Source organism: Tursiops truncatus, chromosome 6, assembly GCF_011762595.2.
Source record: "Tursiops truncatus isolate mTurTru1 chromosome 6, mTurTru1.mat.Y, whole genome shotgun sequence".
Classification (NCBI taxonomy): domain Eukaryota; kingdom Metazoa; phylum Chordata; class Mammalia; order Artiodactyla; family Delphinidae; genus Tursiops; species Tursiops truncatus.
The window spans coordinates 12,300,137-12,327,690 of record NC_047039.1 but is presented as its reverse complement, the minus strand read 5'-3'; the positions used below and the strand labels follow the sequence as shown (position 1 = coordinate 12,327,690).

Below are 27,554 nucleotides of genomic sequence, written 5' to 3'. Positions count from 1 at the left end.
ACAATATATTGATGGAGAAAAGCAGGCCTTGATCACTGTGTCCAATTTGATTCTACTTTTTTTTTAAAAGTTTAGTGAAAAAAAAAGAGGTTAGTGAAGTACAATTTATACTATAAAATTATGATACTATTTTCATAAAGAATATATATGTGTGTGTATAAGTGGGTAGGAATGAAGATTTTATAGGCGCACATCAACATATTAATAGTGATTTTGGGTGATGGAATAATAAAATTTTTTTTCCTCAATTTTTTCTGGTTTTCCAAGTTGTTGGCATTTAAGTGCTTTCACACTTAAAGGAGTTTTATTAAAAAGAAAATTCCCTTGGAGCTGTCCTTTTCATCTGGGTTGCTGTCTCTTACCCCTGTCATTCCTGGGAAGGAAGAGAACGTAATGTGAGGAAGTATTTGAATTTATGTACAGCCGTGCGGGTGGTCTTTGTGTAGGACCTGAACTCTCCACCATCGACACAGTTATAAAGTGTAATTAAGGCTCCCTGAACAACTGGGTCCCTTATCAAGCTTAAACCTTGTTGTCCAGATACACTGGCTGTTAGTCAGAGTCTTATTAATCGGGGGAAAAAAGACCCATTGAATAGCCAGCCCTCAGCCCCAAATGGGGAGCACATCATGGTACAAGGGCCATGGTTCAGACTCCAGAGATGTTATGTTATGTTTTTGAATTCAGTCCAGGTTCCTAGGAGGAAAACACCCATCAATTATGTTGGCGCTAGATAGATCCCAGTCAACATATGACATCACCAGCTCTTATTTCCCTGCCCGCCTTTATTTGGAGGGGATGCAGGGAGAATTGTGCAACGTTGGAATAAACAGAATAGAGCCCAAATTCCTTGTGCTTTTGTTTCTGGGTTGAGCTCCAGTCTGATAGCTGCTGTTTTCTTCACCATAAACAGTGAGGCAGTGTCATAGCGGCTTTGTACAAGGGAGGAATCATTGTCCAGTTGCTAATTAGAATCCACTGTTTACCACAGTTCTTGTTTGAACTAGGCGCTCTCGCCTTTATTATGTTATTTGGTGTGTGTCCACACGTGATGTCATGCATTAGAGTAGGTGTGAACCTCACACTACTTCAGTCCATATTTTCACGGAAAGATTATTGTCATTAGATCATAGGGTTTGTTTGTTTATCTACTTCAATAGGAGTGCAAACCTGACCCTGTTTGATGAAGTTGCTCGTTGTTCTTTCCTGTTATTGACAATGACCTCGGGCTGGAGCATTTTGACAGAGTTCTTCACATTACGTATGTCAGTATGTATGTTTCTGTCGGTCTCTAATTAGGAAGCTGCAAGTCCTTGAGTTTCTCGCTGGGTTCCCTTCCCAACAAGGAACCAGCAGGAAGGAAAACAGACCCAATCTTAGCACGTGAAAGCCTTGTGGTGTGACTTTTATTTTTTCATGATGTTCCGGACAGCCCTGTAATCTCTTATTTTTGGCAGGCCAGTTCAGAATCTGTGGTCTGGTAGTCCCAGGCAACCAAAAGCTGAGACAAACAGAGGAAGTGTCATTGCTCACATGTTTCCCCAGCCACCTCATCTTGGCCTGACACAGCCAGCTGCCACCCCTCTTCGAGGTGGAGCTGTTCAGAGCCGAGTCTGTCCTAGCCCCAGACGGAGACCCTTTTGGTTGTCCCCCCAACCCCTAGGGTCCCCCCTCCCTCATTACTTTCCTGCATGCTTTCCGTAATTTGTTTCTAGTCTGGAATTTATTTATGGCAGACTTTGTGATGAAAACTGGGAAGTCTCTTCCATTTTTTTAAAGCAGCCTGGAGTGGGACTTCCCTGGTGGTTCAGCCGTTAAGAACCCGTGCTTCCACTGCAGGGGATGCAGGTTCGATCCCTGGTCGGGGAACTAAGATCCCACATGCACGTGCAAAGATTGGGTCTGTCTGTTTTTGGCTGTGCGGTGTGGCCGAAAGTCCACAGGAAGTAGGATAGGGAGCTCACCTCCTACCCCTCTGCCCCTATCATACGCATGCAGGCACACACGCATGCATGCACACACATGCACACGCATGAACACACACACAGGCATGCGCATACCCTCTGGTCATCATCCTGGTACCCAGGGCCTTGTGTCTGGTAAAGGATGCTAATGGAAGGGGGTGTGCTCAGGAAATCTGCCAATCCTCCGGGCCTGTGCTTCCACCTCTTAGGGAACCCACCTCCTGCACCTCCCTGCATGGAAAGGGAGAGGGGAGAACAAGGTCATGCATCCCAGCCTGGAGTTACCATAGCCCTTAGGGTTTTGAAAATACAAATAGTTTCAATATTCTAAAAGCCTGCGGAGATTCACACTGCAGTGATGTTTCCAGGGTAAGATCAGGTTTCTTTGCTTGTGATCGGAATGACATGGACTCTGTTAATGATGATTAGTTTGTGTTTTCTGCTCTGCGTGGCCGTTTTTCTTGCGTTTGATTCCTAATGCAAATGGATACATTTCTTCATGCCTAAGACATTCCATTTGATAGGAAGATTGTTTCCATCATGCTGTCCCGGGGTTGGGAGCCGGGTGGGGAGGGTGATTCCCTGGGAGGTGAAAAGTCTATATTTATGTCTTGACAGAGGGTCTCTGTGACTCTTCCTGCTCTAGCATTTACTGTCTTTTATTTTACGACCCCTGCCTACTTGCTGTATAAACAGGACAGATTTGTTTTCTTGTTTTAGTCTTATTTAGTTTTATGCAGAAGACTGTTCAGCTAGATGAACACTTCAAAGTTCCAGTCCTTTCTTGTGGCACCGGGAACCTTGGACCTTCTCTCAATAACGTCTTTATCTGCTCCCTTCCCGCACTCTGTTAACCCCTCATGGGTCCTCCACCTGACCCTGACTCCCCCCCGCTCCCCCCTGCCCTGCCCCTGCCACCTGGCGCGCCAGCAGCCCTGAAGGGTGCCCTCAGCCTCCTAGATTCCGTGCCCCTGCGACGCCCGAGCCCTGACCCTCCTCACATTCTACCTCAAAGCACGATCGAGCCTATGGAGACTGACTTCGTGCCAGGACTTAGGCCAAGCAGCCTTATATGCTCAAGATGATACTATTTTACTTTCAATTTACTTAATGAATGTTTGTATAAGACCTACTCTGCCAGGCCACTCGTATACGCCTTTTGGAAACACCATTTCATAACAACCATGTGAGGAGGTACTGTTATCTCCATCTCACAGGTAAGGAAACTGAGGCCCAGAGAGGGTGAAGGATCCTGAGTTGTATAGCTAGTGGGTGGCAGAGCCCGGGTGCCACCTTCGGCAGTCTGACCCCAGAGTTCATGCTTTTGACGCCTATGCTATGAGGTAGCCATGGTTGCTATACTTATTTTGCAGATGGGGAAACTGAGGTAGGGGGGTGGGTGTTTAAGTAACTCGCCTAAGGCCCTAGAGATAGTTAGTGGCACAGCCAAGATTCATCTCCAGACAGGAGAGCTTGGAGCCGGGGCTCTGAACCTGTGCACGCTCTGTGGGGTTTCCGGCACATTCAGTGTGGACAGTTATAGCCCTGGAGACCATTCCCACGCAAAAGTTACTGGCTCTAAAAACTTACTGGCGCTCTAACGTTTTTTTCATGAACACGAGTGTACTTAGCCGGTGGAGTTGAGGCCCAGTTGTCCGACCAGGGCATTTGAGAGCCAGCCAGCTCGAGGGCCGGTGAAGTCCATGAGAACCCCCAGGACTTCAGACGGCTTAGAGGAATTCCAGGATCCAGACACGTGCCTGGAGCAAACTTTGTGTTTCTCCCACCGGTAGGTGGGTGTGAGGTGGCATAAAGCTGGCTTGTCTCCAGGCTGAGACTCAGAATGCCTGTCTAATTACAGGAAACAGAGCCCCCTCCAGCAGTTAGCCAACGATTTCAACATCTCTTGGAGAAATTCTACATGAGCCTGGAGTTGGAAGCTTTGATTTCTAATGAGTTTGGCTGGAATTTTCACCTTTGGCTTTTCTTGCCTTCTCCCTGGGCCACGATTTCATCATCCTGCTTCGGAGCTGGCATTTCCTATTAAGTGTCTGTCTGTCTGTCTGTGAGCCCACATGGAGCTGAGAGAAAGCACAGCTTCGGTCCCTGCACTTGGGGCCCAGGGGCCTGGGCTGCGGCCCTGCCTCTGTCTTGAAGGCCTAACAAGGCGCCCTTAGGGGTATCATTTTAGGGCTCCGATTGACAAAGCTAAGAGCAGAGATAAGGGCACAGGAGAACTAAGATGGTGGCCTAGGCATTTCCTCATATCCTGGTTAAATTGTCAGTAACCTCTTTGTACAGCGGGTAGATCTGCTCTCTTATGTATTACTTAGTCCCCTACTTGGGTCTTGGAAGGTGGCCATTTATCTGAAACAGAGATGGCCTAGAATAGTGAAAAGAGCTTTGTTTTTTACTCCCTTCAATAGCAAGCAAATAAAGTGAAAATACCAGCACTGCCTGGGGTGACGTTCCGATGCGTGGCTAGAGGCGGTAGGAAGTGATGATGCTTTGGAATGCAACGTGGTCATCTGTATTATGAACTGTAGGAACTCTGACTCTAGGACCCTCTCCAGAGAAAACCATTTAACATGAGGTGAAAGTTATTTGCGTGAATATGTCCACAGAAACCTGACGTATGAGAGAGGAAAATTGGAAGCGCTCTATAGGTTCAACATAGGAGAATGGTGAAGAAAGTTGTGATAGATTCTCCTGAGAATAGTTCCCATAAAAAATGGAATTACAAAGACTCTGAGACAACATGGTATTAAGAAAAAAGCCACAGTTAAGAGTGAGTGGGCTTTTGATTACACCCACATAAAACATATGTACATGACAGTTGTGGAATATGATATAGAAAAAGTTGAACAGTTATGATTAGGGTGGTGGGATTATCGGTAATATTTTATCCTGTTATAAAACAAGTAAAGGAAACAGGACAGATTGTGGATTCAGACCTGGGATTAATTCTGGTACTGGTACATCACTTTATGTGTCTTTAGTGACTTTTGAAACTTCCCTGGGACTCAGATTTCTCATCAGTAAAAAGGTAGAACCATTTCTCAGGGTCTCTGGATCTGAACCTTGTCGTAGCCATTAACAGTCTCTTTAAGTGGAGTCTGCCGGACTTGCTTACATCAATAAGCAATTAGTAAAAAAACTCGTGGGCAATTAGTGCCATCGTTGTGCACGGACCATGGAGTCCTTTAAGCACTCCTGGTGGTCAAGCAGTGCTGCAGATTTGTTGCCACCTTTCGCGCCTTGATGACGCCTTGCCTGCAGGCGCTACTCCGCACATCCACTTCAAGTGAGCGGAGAGCAAACCATCGAGTCCACAGAGGCTGGTTTTGAAGTAAAGCCCTGTCTGGCAAAGCGACTCCACTTCCTTCCCTCCCCATGTCCACCGGTCGACGCTGGTGGGCCCCTTCCTGGAAGGTTGACCCACACGTTGTCTACAGATGGGCTCTCAGGCTCCCCACGTCTGCTTTCGATGAGTCGAGGAGAGGATTTCTGCGCATCATTGGGTTGATAAATCCTCTTAAAGGATTTACACGTTATAAATGACCCTTCATTGCCACACGTAGATTTCATTAGCTCAGCCTTTGATCGTACATGCAAGGAGGCCGTGGGCAAGCTATACCAAGCCTCAAAGAAAAAGGTTTTACAAGGTGCTGACATTTTGACAAGCTCTTACCTGGCACCCCAAATTGAATTTCAATGACCCACATTGGCTGTATCCCGTCTGCCCACCGGGTTCAGTTCATTAGCTGCCCACTTAAGTGAAACTGCATATGTTTTTGATGATAGAAAAGGGTTTAGGTCTGGAAAGTTGAGGTGCGTGCTATTCGTAGATATGCCAAGAAGGTGATGGTGAGTAAAGGCTGTCAAACAAGGCGGGTTGGGATTCGAGCTCTGCAGGCACGTCCCATGGCCCCCATTTCCTCATCTGTGGTGCAAGCATTGTGAACCCACCCTGCCTGCCTGGTTTGAGCATCACACAAGATAAGGCATGTGAGAGCACTTGGTGAACCACTACAGAGCTATACCGAGGTGAGGTTGATATTGTAGCTCTCAAATAAATACAAACAGTGGTACGAAATTATAAAATGGTATGACATTAGAAAATGATTTAACTGTCCCTTTCCTATTTAAAAAAAATTTCTGGAGGCGTGTATATGTTTCCCTAAAGTGGGAAGCTTTTGTTATGCTTTGTGCTAAATTGTGAAAGTGGAATGAAGCCAAGAGGCCTTTCCAAGATCATCGTTAGAATCAGAACTAACACTGGGTTTGGAATCTGGGTCTTCTCTCTGCCCTGCTCCGCACCTTTCCTTTCTCACCCTCTGTCTCCAGCTCTGATTCCTGGGCTCCCAGGGTTACTACCTTCCAGCAGCCTGGGAGCAAGGGGCAACCTCATTCCACCAGGCCCAGGCCACGGGAAGGGAAATCTGGTGGGCAGGGGGCAGGGGCTGCAGGTGTGGGGAGCTCCAGGTGCCCGCTTGCAGCTTTCTGGATGCGCAGCTCTTTTGGGGCAGCAGGAGCCACCCTTACAGGTGCTGCAGCATGGGGGTCCCACTCGCTTCTCCAGCTGCTGGTCACAGGGATTTGCTGGAGACCGAAGAGGGCCCGGGTCCCCAGATCCATCCACCAGTGAGTGCTGAGCCCAAGACACAGGAAGAGTTGAGGCACAGGAAACTTGCAGAGTGCTGTCTGGAAGCAGGGTCCGTGGTGCTGTGGGTAGTCACACTGAGGTGGTGGGGACGGGGTTGGGATGAATCTGGAGCGTGTTCAGGCAGGGGATAGATAGGGGTGCAGTGGGTGTGAAAGGGAGGCTGGGACATGGGGCGTTGACAGCGATTCAGCCCTTTCCGGAGCTTGGTGGGAAGGGCAGGGCAGGAAGGGAGCAGTAGCCCAGGGATGGAGCAGAGTCATTCCTATATGTACCTTTTATTTAATGTTGATTTAAAAATATTTTTTTTAATGGACTTCTTTTTATTTATCTATTTTTGGCCGCACTGCGTGGCATGTGGGATCTCAGTTCCCTGACCAGGGATCGAACCCATGCCCCCTGCAGTGGAAGCACGGAGTCTTAACCACCGGACCGCCAGGGAAGTACCCTTATGTGAACCGTTTAATGTATTTTTTTCCCAAATAGATTTTAAGTATTTCAGGAGCGTGGTTTATTTCCTCCAAAGCTGGCTGATCATAAGATCACTTAAGAGGTTGTTTGTTTGTTTTATAAATACATTTTCCTGGCTCCTGCCTCGGCCCTTATTCCCCCCAGATCTGGCTTAACGATTCTACCAGCGATCACTGGACACTGAACGGTTTCTTATGGCTCGACTTACTTCATATGAATATACTCGTTTAGTTTTAAAAACAAGATTACATTAAAGGAAGTTCGGGAAAGAGAGAAATTAGGGGATGACCCCAGTGCCTCAAGGTTCGAGCAGTTAGTCTGCCTGCGATTGTTAGGCTAATGACACAGTTCTCTTCTCTGTTTATTGAATTATTGAACTACTTGCTGCCCTTATAAGAAGTAATTCTCAATGAGCCACCCCTCCCGGCTTGCTTTTAAGCAGGAGTGGCTGAACAGGGGCTCTGGAGTCTCCCATCTGGGGTCACAATTCACCTGTGCCAGCTAAGGCCACGTTATGGCCCACCTTCCAGAGTTCTGCCCAGGGCCTCGCAGGGCTGCAGCCCAGGTGCCGTGACGTTGCTCACCTCCTGCAGGCCGGGCCCTCTGCCCCGTGCGCTCTAAGTAACGTGAGCAGCTGACTCAACCTCACTGTCCCTCAGCTCCTTTAACTGAAAACTCAGGCCACCATGGCTCCTCCTGCAGGGGTCTGGTGTGAGGATCGAGGGGGATAATCCAAGGAAGATGCACAGCTTAGTCCTGGACACATGGGAAGTACTTGATGAATATTCATTATTTTTGCCATTCCTCGCATCTTCAGAGTCCGTGAATGACGCTTGAGTTTGTTGTTCCTTTCTTTGGCCAGGGCTAGCCTAAGGCTGGGGGCCCCTTGCCGGCATGCATTCGGGAGGGCTGGGATGTCCCAGTCGCTGTGGTGAGTCTATATGGGGGATGGAAGGGATTGCTGTGTGTGACAAGGACTTTGGTGGAGGGTAGGGGTCCTAAGCTGGGTGTGTGCATTCGCAGAGTCCCATGGCTGGGCCCCTGGGAGGAAGAGTGGTCCAGTCCTCGAGATGGCCGAGGCCTTGCTTGCTAGAGGCACGTGTGATGTTTGGTCTCTCCTGTGTGCCAGTCTTCCTGCTTAATTAATGCTTTGGGGGACACAGAGAAGAGAATACGAATGGTAATTGGTCATATCTGACCAGCACCTGGTAGACTACGTCGTATTGAGCGCTCACAAAAATGTGGTGAGGTGCATTATTATCGCCGGCTTGTAGATGAGAAAACCAGGCACAAATTGTTCTAGGGGCTTCCCTGGTGGCACAGTGGTTAGGAGTCTGCCTGCCAGTGCAGGGGACACGGGTTCGAGCCCTGGTCCGGGAAGATCCCACACACCGTGGAGCAACTAAGCCGATGTGCCACAACTACTGAGCCCACGTGCTGCAACTACTGAAGCCCGCGTGCCTAGAGCCCGTGCTCGGCAACAAGAGAAGCCGCCGCCATGAGAATCCCGCGCACCGCAACGAAGAGTAGCCCCCTCTTGCCGCCACTAGAGAAAGCCCGCGCGCAGCAACGAAGACCCAACACAGCCAAAAGTAAATGATAAATAAATAAATTTATATAACAAAAAAATGTTCTAGATAGTTCCAGCTCTTAGGAAAATGCTTCCTTGCGTTGTGGGAGAAGCAGTGTATTTGTGCAAGGCGAGTAGTTAGCCCTGGAAGCACGTGCTTTAGAGGCGCCTTAATGCTTCACAAAGGGATTTATGTGGGAGTTTTCCTTATGAAGGAATGTAACTTTGTCTACCTGCTGGTCTTTTTCAGCGTGTTCCTGTAGCAGGCACTCTTCGGAGTAGTTCCCATATTGACTCATTTACACCTCACTAGAATTCTGTCGCTTAGGTACTAGCATTAACCCCATTTTACAGATGAGGAATCTCAAGTCCACGGAGGCTGAATATCTTGCCCACAGTCACATGCTGAGGAGGTGGCAGGACTGGTCAGGAGCTCAAACATTACCTCTCCTATGTGTCCCTCTCCTATCCCCAGGCATAGGTGCTTTCTCTTCCCTTTCTGCCTTTTTTCAGAACGAAACTGTCAGGCTGGGCTCCCCAAAGGATCTTATCTCTCTACCAACAAAAGCCATTCCCTGCTGACTAGGGCACCTGGCATTTCGCTGAGTAGACGCCAGCCCCGAAACTCAGCGGCGGTTTGTGTTGTTATCTCCCTGATGGTTTGCTTTTAATTCAAGTCCATTAATTTATCTAAGATGGAAATGGGTGAGGCCAACGCGCGCGCGCACACACACAGTTAAATGCAGGGCCTGGAGAATGAGGCAGTGCTGATTCTGGAAGGGGAGGCTGGTGATGGGCAGTTCTGATAGTTTCAAGAGCGGCCCCAGGGAGCGCTGGTGGTGTGTGTACCGACTGCAGGAGATTCTAGACCTGCCCCTACAGGGATCTGTGGGTGAGGCTTCGGAGAGGCAGGGGGAGGGCCCGAGCGGGGACCCGGCAAGGCTGACCGCCCCCGCATCTTTCTCCTGCTTTACCTGCTTCTCCCCGCAGCAGACCTGGAATGTTGTTCTCCACCTCAATTCCAGAACCGGGACTGCGGTGGTGATTTTCTACCATCTCTGTGTTCTGAGTACGAAGGGCCCCATGCAAATTGATCAGAAACACTAACCGCTGGCTTTTAAAGAAATCTGGGGTCTTGGATTATGTCAGGGCTGACTTTCTAGGTGTGATGTTGTACTCAGGTCAGCAAGACATCACCCCTGGCTGGGGGGGTGTCACTGGGTGGAGGGTCTGAGCATCTGTCTGTATCGTTTCTTACAACCGCCTGTGAATCTACAGTTACTATAAGACGTTTAAACAATAGGGTCTTTTAAATGCTACAAACTCCAGAGAGGTCCTAGATTTGAATTTTCCAGGAGCAGCATGTTTATGTGGTGTTAACACTTTGCCGATATCCAATAAACGTAACAACAGGGTACCCAAACCACTCAAGGCAATAAAAAGGAAGGAAGTGCTGATACATGCGACGGTGGATGAACCTTGAAAATGCTATGCTAAGTGAAAGAAGCCAGATGCAAAAGACCACATATTGTATGATTCTTTTTATATGAAATATCCATAGACTCGGATAGCAAATTAGCGGTTGCTTTGGGCCGGGAGTAGCAGAGACGGGAGGGTGTGGGGAGGGGCAGTTGACGGCTATGGGGTTTCTCTTTTGGGCGATGTTCTACAATTAGATTGTGGTGATGGCTGTGTAACTCTGACGAGACTAAAAATTGAACAGTTGAAATGAGTGAATCGGCTGGTATGTGAATTATAGCTCAGTCAAGCTGTTAAAAAAAAGGAGGGTCCTTTGACAGTTTTAAGAGACGTAATAACAGTCCTTTGGAAAGAGCTGGTGTCTTCTAACTACAAGCACTTCTGGACACTGGTTGGAACCCCTCAGTTCGGGCCGCCGTCCTGGGGCATCTTCTTGGCTGTCTCATAAACCAGGTTCACAGGCCTCCTCCTGAAACCACAGTGGTGTTTCCGATGGCTCATCCCGAGGGAATGAAGACTCGGCGTGTGCCAGATGTTTTACCAGGTGCTTTCACACGCTTTCTTGAACTTCTTACAGCCCTGCACTCAACGGTAGTTGTTTCATGCCCGCGTTTTACGTGTGAAGAGAGGAGGGTCCCAAGGAATATACACAGCAGGGGGGTGAGGCAGCAGGAGTCAGAATCAGAACTTGGGGTTCACCAACCCCAAAGGCCATCCTTTCCTGGTCCGATGCCAGGCTGGGTTGATGAGCTGTCCCTCACGTCTTACAAAAGCGGAGAGAAGTCAGCTGTCAGGCAGAAGCCAGGCTCTCGTAGGGACAGATGGCTTAGGAAAGTCACCAGGGAAAAGGCCTGTGAGTTCCATGCAAGTCATTTCCAGGCTTTGTCCTCAGAGGAGAATCTCTGCTCCCTCCGGAAATGAGTATGATGCTCTGCCCTGTTCCCTGGAGCAGCTCTTCCCGGGAGAGCTTCTATTTAAAGAGAACTGTGGGAAAACATGTGGAGGCTTTTCGTGGACACGTTTCTGAGTGTCATTAGCCCTTGGAGGAAATGTGTTTCTTTCCCTGAAGCCCTCAACTTTGCCTGTGTCCTGAGTGTTCAAGGGTTCGTAACTCTAGGAGCTGCTTTTGGATATATAGAGAACCAGATATTTTTGGTCAGTGATAATGCTGTTGTGTAGTAAACAGGACTCTGATGGTAAAGTGGGCATGAGTGAATGGCGGTTTGGCAGAAGAAATCAGTGGGAAAAGATTTGCCCTCAGTTACTGATGCTCAGAGTGGAAGCTCCCAGGGAGCTTATTAAAAGTTCAGGTTCTCAGGTCCAGCCCAGACCTACAGAATCCGAAAGTCTGGCGGTGATGTCAAGGAACCTGGGTTTTTGGGGTTTTTTTTGCGGTACGCGGGCCTCTCACTGTTGTGGCCTCTCCCGTTGCGGAGCACAGGCTCCAGATGCGCAGGCTCAGCGGCCATGGCTCACAGGCCCAGCTGCTCTGCGGCATGTGGGATCTTCCCGCACCGGGGCACGAACCTGTGTCCCCTGCATCGGCAGGCGGGCTCTCAACCACTGTGCCACCAGGGAAGCCCGGAACCTGGGTTTTAATAAGCTCTCAAGATAATTTTTATACACCCTGAACTTCAAGGAGCATAGCACCCAATGATCTTACCTATGCTTGGAGTTGAGCAGGAAAATTCTGATTGTGTTCCCAGGAGGGCATGTCCTGATCTTGCAGGGTGGCGTGGGAGCTGGAAGGGAGCATTCATTCATTTGTTGAAAATAGGTATTGAGCACTTCCTATGTCTAGGCACCTACCCCCTGCTCTGAGGGAGTTTACATCCCAGCGACAGGGGATGGGAGGGGGAGAATCAGAGAGTAAAGTATGGAAACGATGCAGAAACTACTGCACATGGGGGTGCAACCCTGGGATGGTGACATTTAACCCAATCAGAGGGAGAAAAACGAGATGCCCAAGGAAAAAGCAAGGTGAATGGATTTCCAAAGAAAGAGCACTGCTTGTGCAAAGGCCTGGAGGTCGGGGAGTTGGGCAGGTCAAAGAGTGAAGTAAGGCTGGGGTGGCCTGAAGGTGGTGAGCAGGGGGTAGGTGGCAGAGATTATGTTGGAGAGATGAGCAGGGACCGCTCTTCAGGACCAAGAAAAGGAGTTAGAATTTCACTCTAGAGATGGTGGACAGCTACCAAAGGCTTTTCGGAGGAACCAAGAAAAGGAGTTAGAATTTCACTCTAGAGATGGTGGACAGCTACCAAAGGCTTTTCGGAGGAACCAAGAAAAGGAGTTAGAATTTCACTCTAGAGATGGTGGACAGCTACCAAAGGCTTTTTGGAGGAGGGCAGGTGATGAAACCAGGGGCGTGACTAGGGAGATACTGCCCAAACTGTGATTGCTACAAAGTCAGGTTTTTATCCTTTTTTTCTTTTTCTTTTTGCCAGGGGCAGGGGGACACAATTTAAGAGGAAGACTTGAAATCACTTTGTCAGAGTTTCTATGTTAGTATTTTACAGATGGAACAGACTCGTATTAGAAGTGTATATGCTCATTGCTTTTGTTAGGTAACATTATATGTTATATGTATTACAATACCAGCAATGTATTTACCCATTTAATTACATATACTACTACTTATAAAAAGTAAATTTTGTCAAAAGAAAATTCAGCCTAGATGTCCGTATTTTCAAGCATATGAAGCCAAGCTCAGCTGATTACAGTTGAGCAGCGTCTGCAAGATTTGATCCACTTCAGAAATCTGAGCTCACTAGCATTGCCTGGGCTGGCATTTTCTTAGCTGAGAACTGCTTACCTGGGTGTAGAAAATCTAATATTTAGAGGAATGATTCATTGCTTTAGGCATCAAGAGTCCTGGGTTTCGTCTTCTTGGTTATGTAAGTTTGATTCAACCTTGGACACGTCATTTCAGTTTGTATTTCAGTGTCTCTGTGCAGAAGATGAGTAATAATAATCATGGTAACTGGGCAAGAGCTCTTCAGGACCTAGGAGAGACAACATGTGCAAAGGCCATGTGGCAGAAGGGAGGAGGCTGAAAGATGGCCTGTGTATTTGGAGATCAGAGTGCAAGGGGTAGTTGGTCCAGGGTGATTTGTAGAGGTAGGCAGGGGCCAAGCCAAGATCTTGAGGACCTTGTTGGGAACTTTCATTTTTATCTGAAGAGTAAGGGGAAGCCGTTGGAGGATTTAAATTGGGGAGTGACACAAGGTTGACATGCCGTCTCATTGAGTCCTCATAACAAATGTATGAGGTACGTAATATCCCTATTTTAAACCAGCACAGAAACTCAGGGTGGTGGAGATTAAGTGTCTCACCTTGCTGGTGGGGGGTGGAGGCAAGAAAGAGACTGAGGTGAGCCTGACTCCAGAGGCCTCTGTCCTCCGTATCAGCCTACCTCAATAATAATATAACAATAACCGCAGTTTTAAAATGCTTTGAACTCGTAGGATGAAAGATCTCCCTTAAATTACAAAGTGGTATTATGCCGCAGAAATCCGAGTGGTGATGAGAGAGTGGATATGCCGGGGAACTTCTAAAAGGCCCAGTCTGCGTGGCTCCGGTCCAGCATCCTCAAGTTCCTTGCCGTCTGGTAGGGGGCGTCTCACGAGCCAGCTATCAACACAAGGAAGGGCTTGCCGGCTCTGGCCAGCCATCTGACACTGCCATTGTCCGTAAGGACTCATTGTCCTTGAAATGTGCCCGAGCTCTGTGCTTTCAGCGGTTTTGAGCTGGGAAATCAGATCAGGGCAGGTCGTGCGTGGTTTCACTGGAGGAGTCGTGCCGTGCCAAGTTTCTGCTTTCTCCTTCTTGGGTAGTCGGCTGGCTTAAGTGGATTCTTAGAATCTGGTTGTAGAGATCACCATCTCAATTTTGAACCCAAGAAGCCCTTGTTCAGGGTCGAAATGGGGAAACAGCTGCTGGCCCGCAACCCTTGAAGCTCCTGTTGGTGACGACGCATGTCTGTTCCTTTCTAGTTGACCATGTGGTTCCCGAGCCTGGGACCAGCCTGCTGGCTGCCTTCGACCAGTGGAGGGAATGGGCCGACAGCAAGTCCTGCTGCGACTACTCTCTGCACGTGGACATCACTGAGTGGCACAAGGGCATCCAGGAGGAGATGGAGACCCTGGTGAAGGACCACGGTAGGTTGTGCTGCCCCGGTGCCTTCTGGGGATATTTCCTTCTCAGCCCACGAGCTGGCTGAGCCCTGAAGGAGAGCTTCTGGGAAGAGTGCTGATCGATGCCTTCTGCATCCCCGTGCCTGCCAGGAGGGAGGGCTTAGGCTGCAGCTCCTGCTCATTGCAGGTGGCCAGACAGCTAGTCACAGCTTACTGGTGTGAGCGAGCTGTGTGCGCCAGCCAGGCTGGAGAGTTGAGGCTGTGAGAGTGATTTGCCCTCAAAGGGTAACATGGATATCCCAGGGAGGATTCTGGGCGGTCTTAGGAGAGAGCCCGGGACCCTGAGTACAGGACTTGAGCAGTCTCTTCCTGCAGACCCAGAAGAATCAGGGTAGATTTGAGGGAGATGAGGCTCTGGGACCACCTGTGGGCTCTGGCTTTGTCCGTAGGACTATTCTTGGGGGGAAGATTCTAAGCATTGGGTTCTGAAAGATTCCCAGGGAGGCTGGAGGAAATCTTAACCACCTCAAGGTGCCTCTGGGACCCTCATGTCCACAGGAACCTTGGGGGTTTGGGTGGTGTTACCAGACCACATCATCTTTGGGCGCCTCCTTGACCTTGGCTATAGACTGGAGGTCACGTGGGGTAACATGTTGACCTCTTTGGATCCTAATCGTCCAGGAAGTATCTACGCTTTAGAGTTCTGGGACTGCTAAGCTCAGAAATGCCATGAGCTATGAGTAAAATCTAGGCATGGATCTGGTAGCTATCCATAGATTTGGTAGGAAAAGCCTAGAATAAAAATCTGGAGTCTTGGATTTATCTGTCTGCTTTTCCAGAAGCTAGCTAGTATGACCTTGGGCAAATCACTTAAATTTTATGAGTCTCAATTAGGAAAAAAAATCTCACATGAGGCTATTGGGTTAGATACCTTAAGATTCATTGCAGCATGGATGAATCCTATGTGACAGCAACTAGGTAACCCTTGACCTTTCCCACTTTTGAGAGTACCGACACTCAAATGGATTCAATACTTGTAATAAATTTACTCCCCATCAGCCTGGAGGGTTCCCATAGCAACTGTTGCCTAGCAGGGGACAAGGGCGGGGATGTCCTGAGGCACTGAACCAAGGCAGCTTCCAGCATCCCCGGCAACTTGAATTAAGCTCCAAGCCTAGCAGGTTGTCAGTACAGTTGTTTACCATTGTGATGAATGTTGAGCAGGGATGTTTGGTCTGGTGCCTCTGGCAGCAAGAACCCTAAAATGCCAGGGTGAGAACTGTGACATCTGCTTGTCACACTCACAGCCCTTTTCTTGTTAAAAAAACGTTTCTTAAAAATCGGCCTGAAAGGCAATCGGTTTACCAGAGAAACGACATTTATTATAGCTCTTCATCTGCAGGATCTTCTAATTCATCTTCTTGTTAAAGTCACAACCGTTAGGAACAACTTTTATTTTTAACTTTTCACGTTTAATTGTGGTAAAATACAACATAGCGTACACTTTACCATCTTCATCATTTTTAAGTGTGCAGTTCAGTGACATGAAGGACATTCACATTGTTGTGCCCATCACCACCATCCATCTGCAGACCTTTTCTCATCGTTCCAAAATGCAACTCTGTACCCGTTAAACAATAACTTCCCCTTCGCCCTCCTCCCAGCCCCTGGCAACCCCCATTCTACTTTCTGCGTCTATGAATTTGGCCTGTAGGTGGAATCCTACAGTATTTGTCCTTTTGTGACTGGCGTATTCCCCTTAGCAGAATGTCCTTGAGGCTCATCTCCATAGTGTAGCCTGTGTCAGAATTCCCTTCCGTTTTAAGGCTGGATAATATCCCATTGTGTGGCTGGACCACATTCTGTTTATCCATTCATCCACAGACACATTTTGCTTCCACCTTTTGGCTATTGTGAGTAATGCTGCTGTGAACATGGGTGTACAGATACGGGCAATTTAAAATTTTGATACAGTTTTAACTTTAGAGAAAATTGTAAAAATACTATAAAGAATCCTTATGCACCCTGTTGCCAGATTCGCCCGTTGTTCACATTTTACCACATTCGCTTTATCATTCTCTCCCTGTCTCCATCTCTGTCTCTCTTTGTCTCTCCCTCTTTCTGTCTCTCTGCATACATATGCGCAATATTATTACTTCCTTATTCTCTTCCAGATTATTGGTTTATCTGTTTGTCACGTCTCCACCTCTCTGTTTTGTCTGTCCACTAGGGGTAAATTCCTTCCTCGTGTACATGGCTTTCAAAGATCGCTTCCAGCTAACGGATTCCCAGGTAAGAAAAGCCCGCTCACTGGCATTCGGTATGTTCGGACCACTGCTGTTGTCTTGAAAGCTGCCTCCAGTGAGTGCTCACGGGAAATGGCTGGTGGGTGAAGCCCCGGATGTAACTCCCTTTAGGGAGGGTACGAACCCAGTGCCCTGGTCCCCCAGGACAGGTGTTCCACCAAGCTCTGGAATCAGCCACCTGCCGTGGGCCAGTGTGGCCGAGAGGTGTTCCCCGACCCTCTTCAGCAAACCTGGTGCAGAGAAGGTGTCACCCGAGAGCTTCTCCTAATTCAAGCCCTTTTAGGTTATCCTGCCTCTGTTAATTATCTGTTAATTACCACTGGCCTCGAGAGTGTCAGAAAAGCCGGCCTTAATAGAAGCGGCGAGGGGTCCCTGTGCTGGTCCCTGTGGCTGTCAGGGAGGTGTTGTACTTGTGACCAGGAAGACAGAGGTCCCTGTCTCTGATCCCACCCCCTCCCTCTCTCAGATCTATGAAGTCCTGAGTGTGATCCGGGACATTGGAGCGATTGCTCAAGTCCACGCGGAAAACGGCGACATCATCGCAGAGGTATGTGCTTTCTCTTCCTCACCTCGACGTGACCCACAGGGTGAGAGGCAGGCTCGAGAGTGGAGCAGCTTCCGTAGCTCAGCTCCGGTGGGGAAAAGCGGAGTGACCCAGTAGGACTGTACAAACAGCCTCACTGACAGCGTGAATGTTGGGGACGCACGTGCCGCTCGGCATCTTCTGTAGGACCTGTAGCCTTTCCACAGAGAAGTCCTTCCTCTCAGCGCTGTGACGCGGCTGCCTGTGGATGTCCACGTATAGATATCTTACACTGTAGCCCAGGGCTGGGAACACATTGGCTTTCGGCATCCCAGGGGACAGCTGCACATATTTGGGAGGCTGTAACTGATCTGTCATAGCTCGGGCAGCAGTGGAAGCAGGGTACCGTGCCCTCTCTTCGTGGGGTCTTGGGATGAGAGCTAAGTGGTCAGCGTGCCAGTTTTTTTTGCGGTACGCGGTCCTCTCACCGTTGCGGCCTCTCCCGTTGCGGAGCACAGGCTCCGGACGCGCAGGCCCAGTGGCCGTGGCTCACGGGCCCAGCCGCTCCGCGGCATGCGGGATCTTCCCAGACCGGGGCACGAACCCGCGTCCCCTGCATCGGCAGGCGGACTCTCAACCACTGCGCCACCAGGGAAGCCCCAGCGTGCCATTTTGAGGTCTTGCCCGAGTAATTTTTACCCACGTCTCAGCAGTCAGAGCCATCTAAGGTCCAGCTCTCCCTGAAAGTCTGCTTTTCTTTAAACATTGCAGGAGCAGCAGAGGATCCTGGATCTGGGCATCACGGGCCCTGAGGGACATGTGCTGAGCCGGCCCGAGGAGGTGAGCGTCTGTTGGACGGAATGCATGAATCCTTGTTCTGGGGTGGGCGCCACCAGAGCCACAGAGAACCCACCTCCTGCCTGTTGAGAATTGGGCTTCTCGGGTGCTGATTTTGGTCCCTCTGAGAAGTCACATCACCCCCTGAGAAGCGTCTACACAGGCGAAGTGAAGGGTTAGACTGTGCTGTGGGGTAAAGCAGCATGGCTTGTTTAGCCTAAAGACTCCTCTTTCTGTCTCTAATTCTTCAAGCCCTTTCTTGGGTAGACAGACACAAACAGCTTTTTCTTAGCATCCAGCAGTTGGGGTTTTGTGGTTCATAAGCCAGGGCCTTCAGAATCTTACCATAACAGCTCTTCTAAGTGTCTAGAAAGCAGAAGGGGGACCGTAAGTTTTTCCATGGTAAGTCTGCACAGGGTATAACATAATCAGCAGTGGTAGACAGAATCTTTCAAAATCGAGGAGGGAAAACTCAGAGCAGGATTCTTGCTGGCCCCGACGTTGAGAGTCACCGTCCTGGGTGGCGAGGGTTGTGAGTGAGAAGGGGGTGCTCACATCTTACGGGACAGAGAACCTGTTTTTCTAAATTAGAATCTGTGGCCTCTGAATGCTTTTCAGGCTCTTGAAGGAAAGGCTCAAGGGCAGGCGTTGGAGGACTCGGCAGCTCTGAGCAGAGGATGCTGGGGGGTCTCATGGAAATGAATAGATTTTTGTCCTTCCAGGAAAAGAGACAGGCAGAGGGGGCAGATAAACTCATCACGGGAGTGGATGGTGACTTAAAATTAGGATTTTTCCTCCTGGAAACAGGTGGAGGGAGTTGCTGGGTGAGAGGGGTACTTGCACAGATACTCCGAAGATTCCTTTCTGTGCCTTTGTTTCCCCTTCAAGGCTGGCCTCGGTGATCATTTTAACCGCATCTCCCTGGATAAAGCTGTGGGAGTGGGAAGGGCGGCGCAGGCATGACGGTCCCCAGACCCATCCTCCTTGGAGGTGGCTGGCCCTGCGTTCAGTCTTGAAACAGTTTTGGGATCGGCCTTGGAGCTGCAAGGTCTCCAGGAGGGGCAGAGGGCTACCTTTCCCTTCTTTTCCTTGTAAGCCCCACTGGGAGCTAGCATTTCCTGAGTACCCAGAGGTGCCAGACACTGCGTAACAGCCCACATTTCAGCTTTAGAGCGTCCTGTGAGGGCAACGCAACACAGCCTCCTTCTCACAACTCCAGGGGGCGCCATTCAGTCCATTGCACGGCTGGATCCAGGGGACCCATTCCATTCTGCTGCCTGTGTGTGGTGCTGCCCGGAGGTGTCCTGCAGTGAAGTGTGTCTCGTGTAAAGAAATCAGGGGGGTGTGAAGTTTAGCATCAGAGAGCTAGAAAGTGCAAGCCCTCCCGACCCCTCAGTGTGTACACACACACACCCCGGAACCCAAGCTCAGTGGGAAGCCAGCAGGCCTGTGTAACCAGGTGGTGACACCTGGGGCTGGGCTTCATTGGAAAGTGGACTCTCACCTCATCCGGTGGCTGGGCTGGATCAGCTGGGAAGAGGAAGAGGGTATTGTCCTCTGAGAAGAGCAAACGCCCCTCTTCCTGATACCCGGGGCTCCTCGTGAGAGCCGCGCACTTGTTTCCATTTCAGAGCCTTCCCTGGGGCTTGCTTCCGTCTCTCCCACCCTCTGCTTTGCATCCCCAGGTCCCTGCAAACCCCACATAGAAAGCAAGCCCGCCCTGGGTTTACTGAACAGGCCAAAGCTATCAGAGGAGAGGGGTCCTCGTTGCTATTTTGACCACAAACATCACACCTGTTTTTCCACATTGAGGCCCGGGAGACTCCTCTTGTAGCCGCTGTTGCACTGTGAACTCAGAATACCCAGCCGTAGATTGGGAAGGCTCCTTTAGGGGCTGGCAGAGCGGCAACGCTCCAACACGGGGAGCTTCTGGCTCCTCGGGAGGGTCCTGCGGTCTCACGAGAGGCTGCTTTGGGGACTTTCTCTTCTGTCTGCTTTCCACGGTCACCTGCCTCTCAGCTGATTCAGAGGCACCGACTCTAGGCCGGGCCCAGCGTGCGGTGCTTCCCCTGAGCAGGTGCCCCTCTAGGTCAGCCCCGTGAGCTGCCAGGCGCCAGCCACCCCCTTCTCCTTTGGCTGCTGGGGGTGGTTTTTTAGTTCATCGCCAGGGATCTGTTAACAGCGTGTTAAACCCTCTGTAAGAGACAAAGAGGATAAAACATGCACGCATCCTGAGGGAACTGAGCTTTAGAGTCCGGTAAGGGGATGTCGCCAGTGCGCAAGAAACGGTTAAGAACATACAAAAATGTGGTTCCTTCCTGATTTTATAGCCATCGCCAGCATCATGATGGTTAACTTGTGCTTGAACCACACAAAACCTGTTCTTCTTTCTGCTGGCCTTTCCAACCCAACTGTGTGAGACTGCCAGTCGGATTTCCCCCAGTTTTCAGCTGAGGAGATTGAAAGGGAGACGATAGGGGATGTGGACATCTAGAAACCTCCTGTCCGTCAGTGGTACCCAAGCACCACTGTTATGTGTTATGATGGAGGCCTGTGGGGGACATAGAAGTGGATGAGAAAGTGGTCCCTTCTGAGAGGGATTCCAGACAAGCTGGGGAGGGAGGGGGAGATGCAAAGTAAGTAGGGGCGTGGCATGTGATGGAGTTCTGAGCCAGTTACAGCTGTAAGACAGGTGTCTGGGGAGTTCCCCTGTGGCCTAGTGGTTAGGATTCTGGCTTTCACTGCTGTGGCCTGGGTTCAGTCCCTGGTCGGGGAACTGAGATCCCGCAAGCCATGTGATGTGGCACAGAACACACACACACACACACACACACACACACACACACACACACACACAAGACTGGTGTCTGGGAGGAGAGTGGGGCACTGGAGGTAAGGGTGACAGAATTCTTGATGGAGGAGGGAGCCTCCTAACTGGGCCTTGAAGCATGGGATGGCTGGGGTATGCAGACAGCTGGGGACCTGGGCCGCAAGGGGAGTGTCGTGTACTGACACTTCTGTGCGTGCCTGTATAGGTTGCTTTGCTCCCTGGACCTTGGGGTGGTCCATCTTTAAAACCAGAAACCAGGGCTTAGGTGACCCCCTAAATCCCTGACAGCTCTGTAAGGAGACAAATACAAAATTTTGTGTTTAAACTGTAATACCGTTGTCATAATATTGAAGCCAGAGTTCACTGTGTGTGAGACAGTTTATGTTAATAGTGGAGGCATACACATGGGCACCAGAACGGTACACGTGGATCCTTCCATGGTCTGGGTGAAACGTGGAGACGTGGGGTTTACATGACCTTCTCTCTCCGCGAGGTGACCTTAGAGCCTCTGCCCTCACGGCAGTTGCCCGACTGCGGGGTGGGGAGGGCTCAGAGCTCACCTTCCAGCGGATGAGCCAATCCAGACAGGGCCCTGGGGCCCAGATTCTCCCACCAAAGCAGTCTTCACAGAAGCCAGTGCTCCAGGGTAGGGCCCCCTAGAACTGGCACTTCTGCTCCATTTACTCCCTAATCAGCATGACTGTGCATTCTGGTTCACCCGGGGCCCAAACCCGTTGCCCCGTGAAGTTATGAATAGCGCCTCTGTTCGCTTTCAGAAGAGTCTGGGTTGGGACAGTGGATTTGGGCAGTCACCTGCACCCCTGGAAGCCATGCAGATTCTAGTGGCGTCCTGTTTGCATTTCACCCTGTGGACTTTTATGGTGACCGCAGAGATGCAAGACGTCCCTCCTCTGTGCTGCCTGGGCTAGAGGCCCTTGTGTTGCAACTGGAGCCCAGGAGAGCGGAGGCCGATTGTTCAGCTATGCCAGGAATTAAAAACACTTGGATGTTTAATGAGCTTTTTCAAGAGCTGTTTGGTTTGCCTTTGCGTCTCGAGACATCTCGCTTCACATAGTTGAAGCCCAAGAGACCAAATGTGAAGGATGTCCTCGTATATTAAATTAGATCACCCCTTAGCGCAGTTGCGGAACTTCAGCTCTTGGCCGAGCTGCCGTAGAGACTGGTTAGCTAAGACGATTCAGTCCAGAGCTCGGTCATTTCTTATGAAAAGTAGCAGCTCTTTATGGAACAGCCTAGCTTTAACCATTAACCCAAAATGAAGTCACTTATTTGCTCAGTAAACATTTTTGAGCACCTGCTGGGTACCAGGTGCTACCCCGGGAGAACTGCCCAGAGGATGCAACAAACCAAGGAAGACCCAGTCCCTTGCCTGGAAGAGTTGAAGCCAGCCTTTTTGCCAGGAATCGGGAGGGAGCAAAAGGCTTTCTGAGGTCCTCTGTTACATCGTCTCACTTGCCCCTTCAGCTGCTCATGCCAGGCACACACTGCTGATTCCCCTGTACGGTATAACGGTCTCAGAACTAGTCTCACCTGATCAGTAATCCCTTGGGGTTATTTAGCAGTAATCCCTTGGGGTCTTTGGAACATCATTCGCTGAAGCATCATGCTTAAAGAATCAGGTTTCTGGTTAGAGCAGCCCTCCCGTCTGGTGCTGAAGGGTGTACCAGTCTGTGGCTGGCGATGATGCGGTTTGCCTATACAGAGGGGCCTTTGGTTTACACAAATCTGCCTGCTCCGTTCCCAGAGCCCTGTGAGGTCGCATTGTTTCTTAGATGATGCTGGCTTCATTTGTGGGCGTGGGACAGAAGCCCAGCTCAAAAATTCATCACTGAATGTTTTGACTGGAGACCATGCCCCGGGAGTGAATGCACCAAACTGGGAGCCATTGGTTTCCAAGCATCGTGGTTCTCCAACACTAGCAAGTGTAAACATCACCTGGGGTCCATAAGAGCCACATTTCTGGGTCCCACCCCCAGAGTTACTGATCCTGTGGGTCTGGGGAAGGGCCCGAGGCACCTGAGAATCTGCATGTCTTACAGACCCCAGCCGATGCCGACCACGCTTAGAACCATCCACAGGGGCCAGGAGGGAATTGCCCCATCCTTTCAACCAATCAATACTGAGAGACACTGGGCACGTCACATCCCCCGCCTGCAGTGCCACTCAGGGTAGAGCCCTGAGGACACAGGGGTCTCTGGTTCACCGTGGCCTCTCCCGGTGGGAGGAGGGTAGAGACGGGCTCAGGGGACAGACTGAGTGTGGGTGCAGTTCTCACGCTTGGATGCTCTACTGCAGGTCGAGGCCGAAGCCGTGAACCGTTCCATCACCATAGCCAACCAGACCAACTGCCCCCTGTACATCACCAAGGTGATGAGCAAGAGTGCCGCGGAAGTCATCGCCCAGGCCCGGAAAAAGGGTAAGTGCCGCCTGCGGTCTGACTGCGCGCAGGTTCCAGGGGGGAGGGGGAAGGCTGCTTTTCCAACCCCTCCTGCCAAGTGGGTCGTTCTGCTCTCCTCACGTTCCAGCATTAACCTAATTACAGCTGGGCACGGCGGGGAGCTCCAGTTTCTCGCTGTGTTCCGGGGCCGCGGCCATGTTGGCGTCTATTTAAAGCCGCGCACAGCGCAGGGTGGGTGGACGGGCACACCCGCCTCCTGCCCCCACTTCCGTAGAAAAGTTGGAGTTCGTTTGACGCAGTCTACATGGACCAGGCACATACACAGATGACGTCAGTCCATGCGCCGCAGAATCCTGGGGAACCTTCTATGGCTAAGCACCGTTCCCCTCCGTGGCTGGTAGTGATTTCCGCTGGGGTGTGTGAGTGAGTCTCATGGGGGCGTAGGATGGGGCTTTTGCCCTGGCCGCCCTCGTGTCCTGTTCTCCTTGTGCTGGAGTGGCTCTTTGTAGATTACAGCGACATATTCTGGGCTGAGGCTGGTCCTCTGTTCCAGCGGGAAGGTTCTTGGAAACTAATTTACTAAGTGCTGCTTCCAGGAGACGTGCTGTGAGCACCTTAATGCATTATGAATGCAGCACTGAACCTACTGAACCTGCCTTTGACTGTGAGTACGGGTAATCGCAACACGTGGTCTGTGCTTGGGAGTGTAGCTAGCTCCACTTACAGAAAGAAAGCCTGATCCTGTGTAGTGGACTTGGGGTGGGTCTTGGCTGGATCAGAACACGAGTATCATAGAAGAGTTCTCCCTCCCTCCCTCCCTCCCTCCCTCCTTTCTTCCTTCCTCCCTCTTTCCCCATTTTATTTCCCAACCCGATTGCCTCTTTGCATTTCTCCGGCTCGGTGTCTCCATTTCTCTCTTGACTTTCTTCTAGTTTTCTCCTGGTCTCTGTACCACTTTCTTGGTGTCTCTCTCTCCCTCCCCCGGACCCCTCATTCTTTTTTGATTCCTTTATCTCTCCCCATGTGTCTTTCTTTCTCTGTCAGCAAGGGAGCACTCTGACCTCTCTGGTTTGTTTCTGGTTCTCTGTGGGGTGTGATCCACGTGGATCCGGATTTTTTCACTGGTGGGTGAGTTGGTGCAAGACTTAGAACAAATTGCCCAATGACCGCTGAGTCAGCCTGTCCCAGGAGCTGATAGCCTCTAGATGGACCCAGCAATGAATTCCTAGCCCCTGTTCTTTGCAACTCCCCTGGGGCCTTTGTCCTTAGGCTCTTCATGAAATGGTTGCTGCGATACCAGTTTTTTGGAAACCTGCCCTCTCCTGGCAGCTCGAAGGAACTGCCTTTTTGAAATTGAACATTCACTTAGAATCAGCTCTGAGTTGTTTCTAGGAGACAAGTGGATGATTACTGTCGGTGACCCTCCCTCACCTGGGCCCTTTATCACCCAGGCACACATCTGCAATACGGGAATCAGCCTCAGCGCCCAACGCTAATCACAGAATCGCTGCTTCCGTGTAGCGGGGTGGGGTGGACAGCTGGCACGACGTGTGCAAAGGGGAAGTTGGGGGCAGCTTATTTTAGGAACCGTACCATACCCAGGTGAAAATAAGAGACAGAAAGTTAAGCGAACATTTTAATATAGTTTTAATGTAATTAAACATTCAGTTTAGCAGAATTGAAACACCGAGGCCATGTTTTCCAATTCGGATTCTCACTTGTCTGGATTTCAAGATGGAGGTGTCTCGGTTCTGGGGCAGGTGGCACTGGCCCTGCTCTGGGGCTGCAGAGGGAGCTCTGGGTTCCAGGCCTCCCTGCCGGCAGTACTGAGGCTCCTTTCTCCTTTCTGTGTCTCAGTTTTCCCAACTGAAGACGCAGAGCTGGAGTCCAGGCCCTCTCAAATAGCTGCGACTCAGCACCCCAGGATGTCGTTCTGTTGTCTTTATGACTTAGACCCTGTGTGTGTATTGGGGGCTGAGCACCAAGAAGGGACCACTTCAGTGGTACATACATATACATACAATACAACATAAAGCTGTATCGAGCGTTAGGGCTCTGGGATCAGTATCCTGTCCTGGATCAAATCCCAGCTCCACGAGGCACTAGCAAGTGATGGTGGGCAGGTGACTTACCCCCTCTAGGTCTCATTTTCCATCTGCAGGGGAGGATAGTCGTGGTGACAAGGCAAAAGGATGATGCTTAAATGAGATAATGCACGTAAGGGCTATGTAGTAACGGTACCTACTACTATGATGATTAAAGAGTGAAGGGCTGGTTTAACTTTGGGCTTGTTAGAAGAGCAAAGCAAAGATGCCTCTGACCTGGGGCAAGGATTTTCTGCTGAGGATTGTTTTTCTGCTTCGGGTGCCTTCCTCTGGACCCTGGAGGCAGGTATGGGATGCTGCCAACACGCTGTGGCTCCTTTTCTTCCCCTGTAAAATAGAGAGTTCCCTTATTTATTCCACAAACTTTAACTATGTGATACTTAAGGCATTTGAGCTGGAGGTGAGGAATGGGCCCAGCCCTGTTAGCTCCTTTACTAGCAGTGGGAGGGTGCAGGAGCAGATGGTCACATGGGAAATAGTTTATCAAAGAGGTGCGAGCCAAGTATGGTTAGAGCACAGAGGAAGGCGCCACTGTTCAGACACGCACTGCAGCCCCCTACCCGGTCTTAGAGGGGTCAGGCTGTGTAAAGCGACTCAACATCTCTGTGCGCATGTGAGCTGTTGAAAAAGCAGAACCCCATCAATGTCTAGAGCAGTAGCGTCTCCCCTCACTGGTCTCCACGTGCCTCGCACCCAGAGACCTGCAGGTCCTAAATCCAAGACAGGAGGTGTTTAGGTAAGTGAAGGTGTGAGATAGAGCGTGAGTGAGGACTGTTTCCACGGGGCTGCATTGCCCGTGCTGCTTCCTTCATTCTGCGTCCTTCCACAGGACAGCGTGTCACCATACCTTGGGCAGTTTTCACTCTTCAAAAGAACTTAGACACAGGTCGATGTAATAGGCTCATGTCACAGAAAGGAAACTGCAACGCGGAGATTGACTATCTTGCCCCAGGTCATCCAGCCCGTGGGAAATTAGCTCCAGACTCCGGGCCTGCCTCTTTCCACTGAGGATCCAGTGTCGGGATTTCTCGCGAACAGGCACCCTCGGTCTGCATTTTGTCCGCGTGAGGGTTCGAGCATGGCGCTGATGCCTTCCGTGTGTGAGTGGTGGCGCGTAGGCAGTGCCTGATGACCTCATCCCGTGCACACCCCTCCCCCTCCTCCCCCCTCCCCACCCCCGGAACCCAGATGCAGAAACGTTCACAACCCAAACTTGAGACAAGACTTCCTATGCCCTGCAGGTCAGTGGGAATGGTGGTGGTGTAATGAGAAGCACGTGGTCGCGGGCCCCGTGAGGACTGACCCAACCTGGGGGACGATTCCTTCGTGTTAAGTTAATGCACAACCTAGTAATCTTGAACCCAGGGAGTGGCCCATGGGTTGGGCTGTGAATGTTATAAAATCTCACCAAGATCTGTGTTGGTCAGGTCTCTGGAGAAACACAACCAATCTCTCGCTCGCGCTCGCGCTCGCGCTCGCGCTCTCTCTCTCTCTCCCTCCCTCCCTCCCTCCCTCCCTCCCTCTCTCTCTCTCTCTCTCACACACACACACACACACACATTTTAAGGAATTGGCTCATGCCATATGGGCACCGGCAAGTCTGGAGTCTACAGGGTGGGCTGGCAGGCTGGAGACGCGGAAGAGTTGCCGTTGCAGCCGAATACCCTCACCTTAATGGCAGATGCTTGCAAGTTGGGAATTCAGTTCAGCCACTTGCAGGGTGAGACTCTGGGTTCAGTTTTCAGCTGGTTTAGCGCTGAGGCCACTGGAGATGAGAATCTCTTTTGGGGCCGATGTAGAAACGTTTGGGTCATTTATGGGACCCTTGAGCTGGGAATTTGAATCCCTGAGTCATCCTTGCCTTTCCCCACTTTGTCCAGTGTAATTAGGAACAACCAGCTAATCTTGTTATACTCGGTTTGACAGAAATGTTCTAAGGTGTCAAATACACAGTTACCCAGAACTTTGCCTGTTTTAAGTACCGGGTGCGGTGTTTTGTGCATTTCTTTTGCCCCATCATGCCATGTACTATCAGTGCTCTCTTAACTAGTGGGAGTGGAGTCATTAGTGCTTTAAATCACATCAGATTAGAGAGCCAACTTCAGAAACCCCAGAGCCAGTTCAGAAAACTTTAAGATTCTGTTCTTTTAGAACCACTCTTGATACCAAAATCTGACAGGGTTATCCATGGACAGGTGCCAGGGTGTTGAGTTCTGGCCTGAGAGGAGAGGGAGAGTGGTGTGTGTGTGTATTT

General features: G+C 50.3%; 1 protein-coding gene across 3 annotated transcripts in view; it reads left to right on the top strand.

Annotated features, from left to right (window-relative positions):
* DPYSL2 (dihydropyrimidinase like 2) overlaps positions 1-27,554 on the top strand; it is a 115,907-nt gene that overhangs the window by 70,293 nt on the left and 18,060 nt on the right. For all 3 annotated transcript variants that reach the window (XM_073805822.1, XM_033857624.2, XM_073805823.1), the window contains 5 exons: positions 14,140-14,304; positions 16,511-16,572; positions 17,053-17,133; positions 17,881-17,949; positions 23,093-23,213. In XM_073805822.1, coding sequence (XP_073661923.1) covers positions 14,140-14,304; positions 16,511-16,572; positions 17,053-17,133; positions 17,881-17,949; positions 23,093-23,213 — 498 coding nt within the window. The remainder of the gene's footprint in view (positions 1-14,139; positions 14,305-16,510; positions 16,573-17,052; positions 17,134-17,880; positions 17,950-23,092; positions 23,214-27,554) is intronic.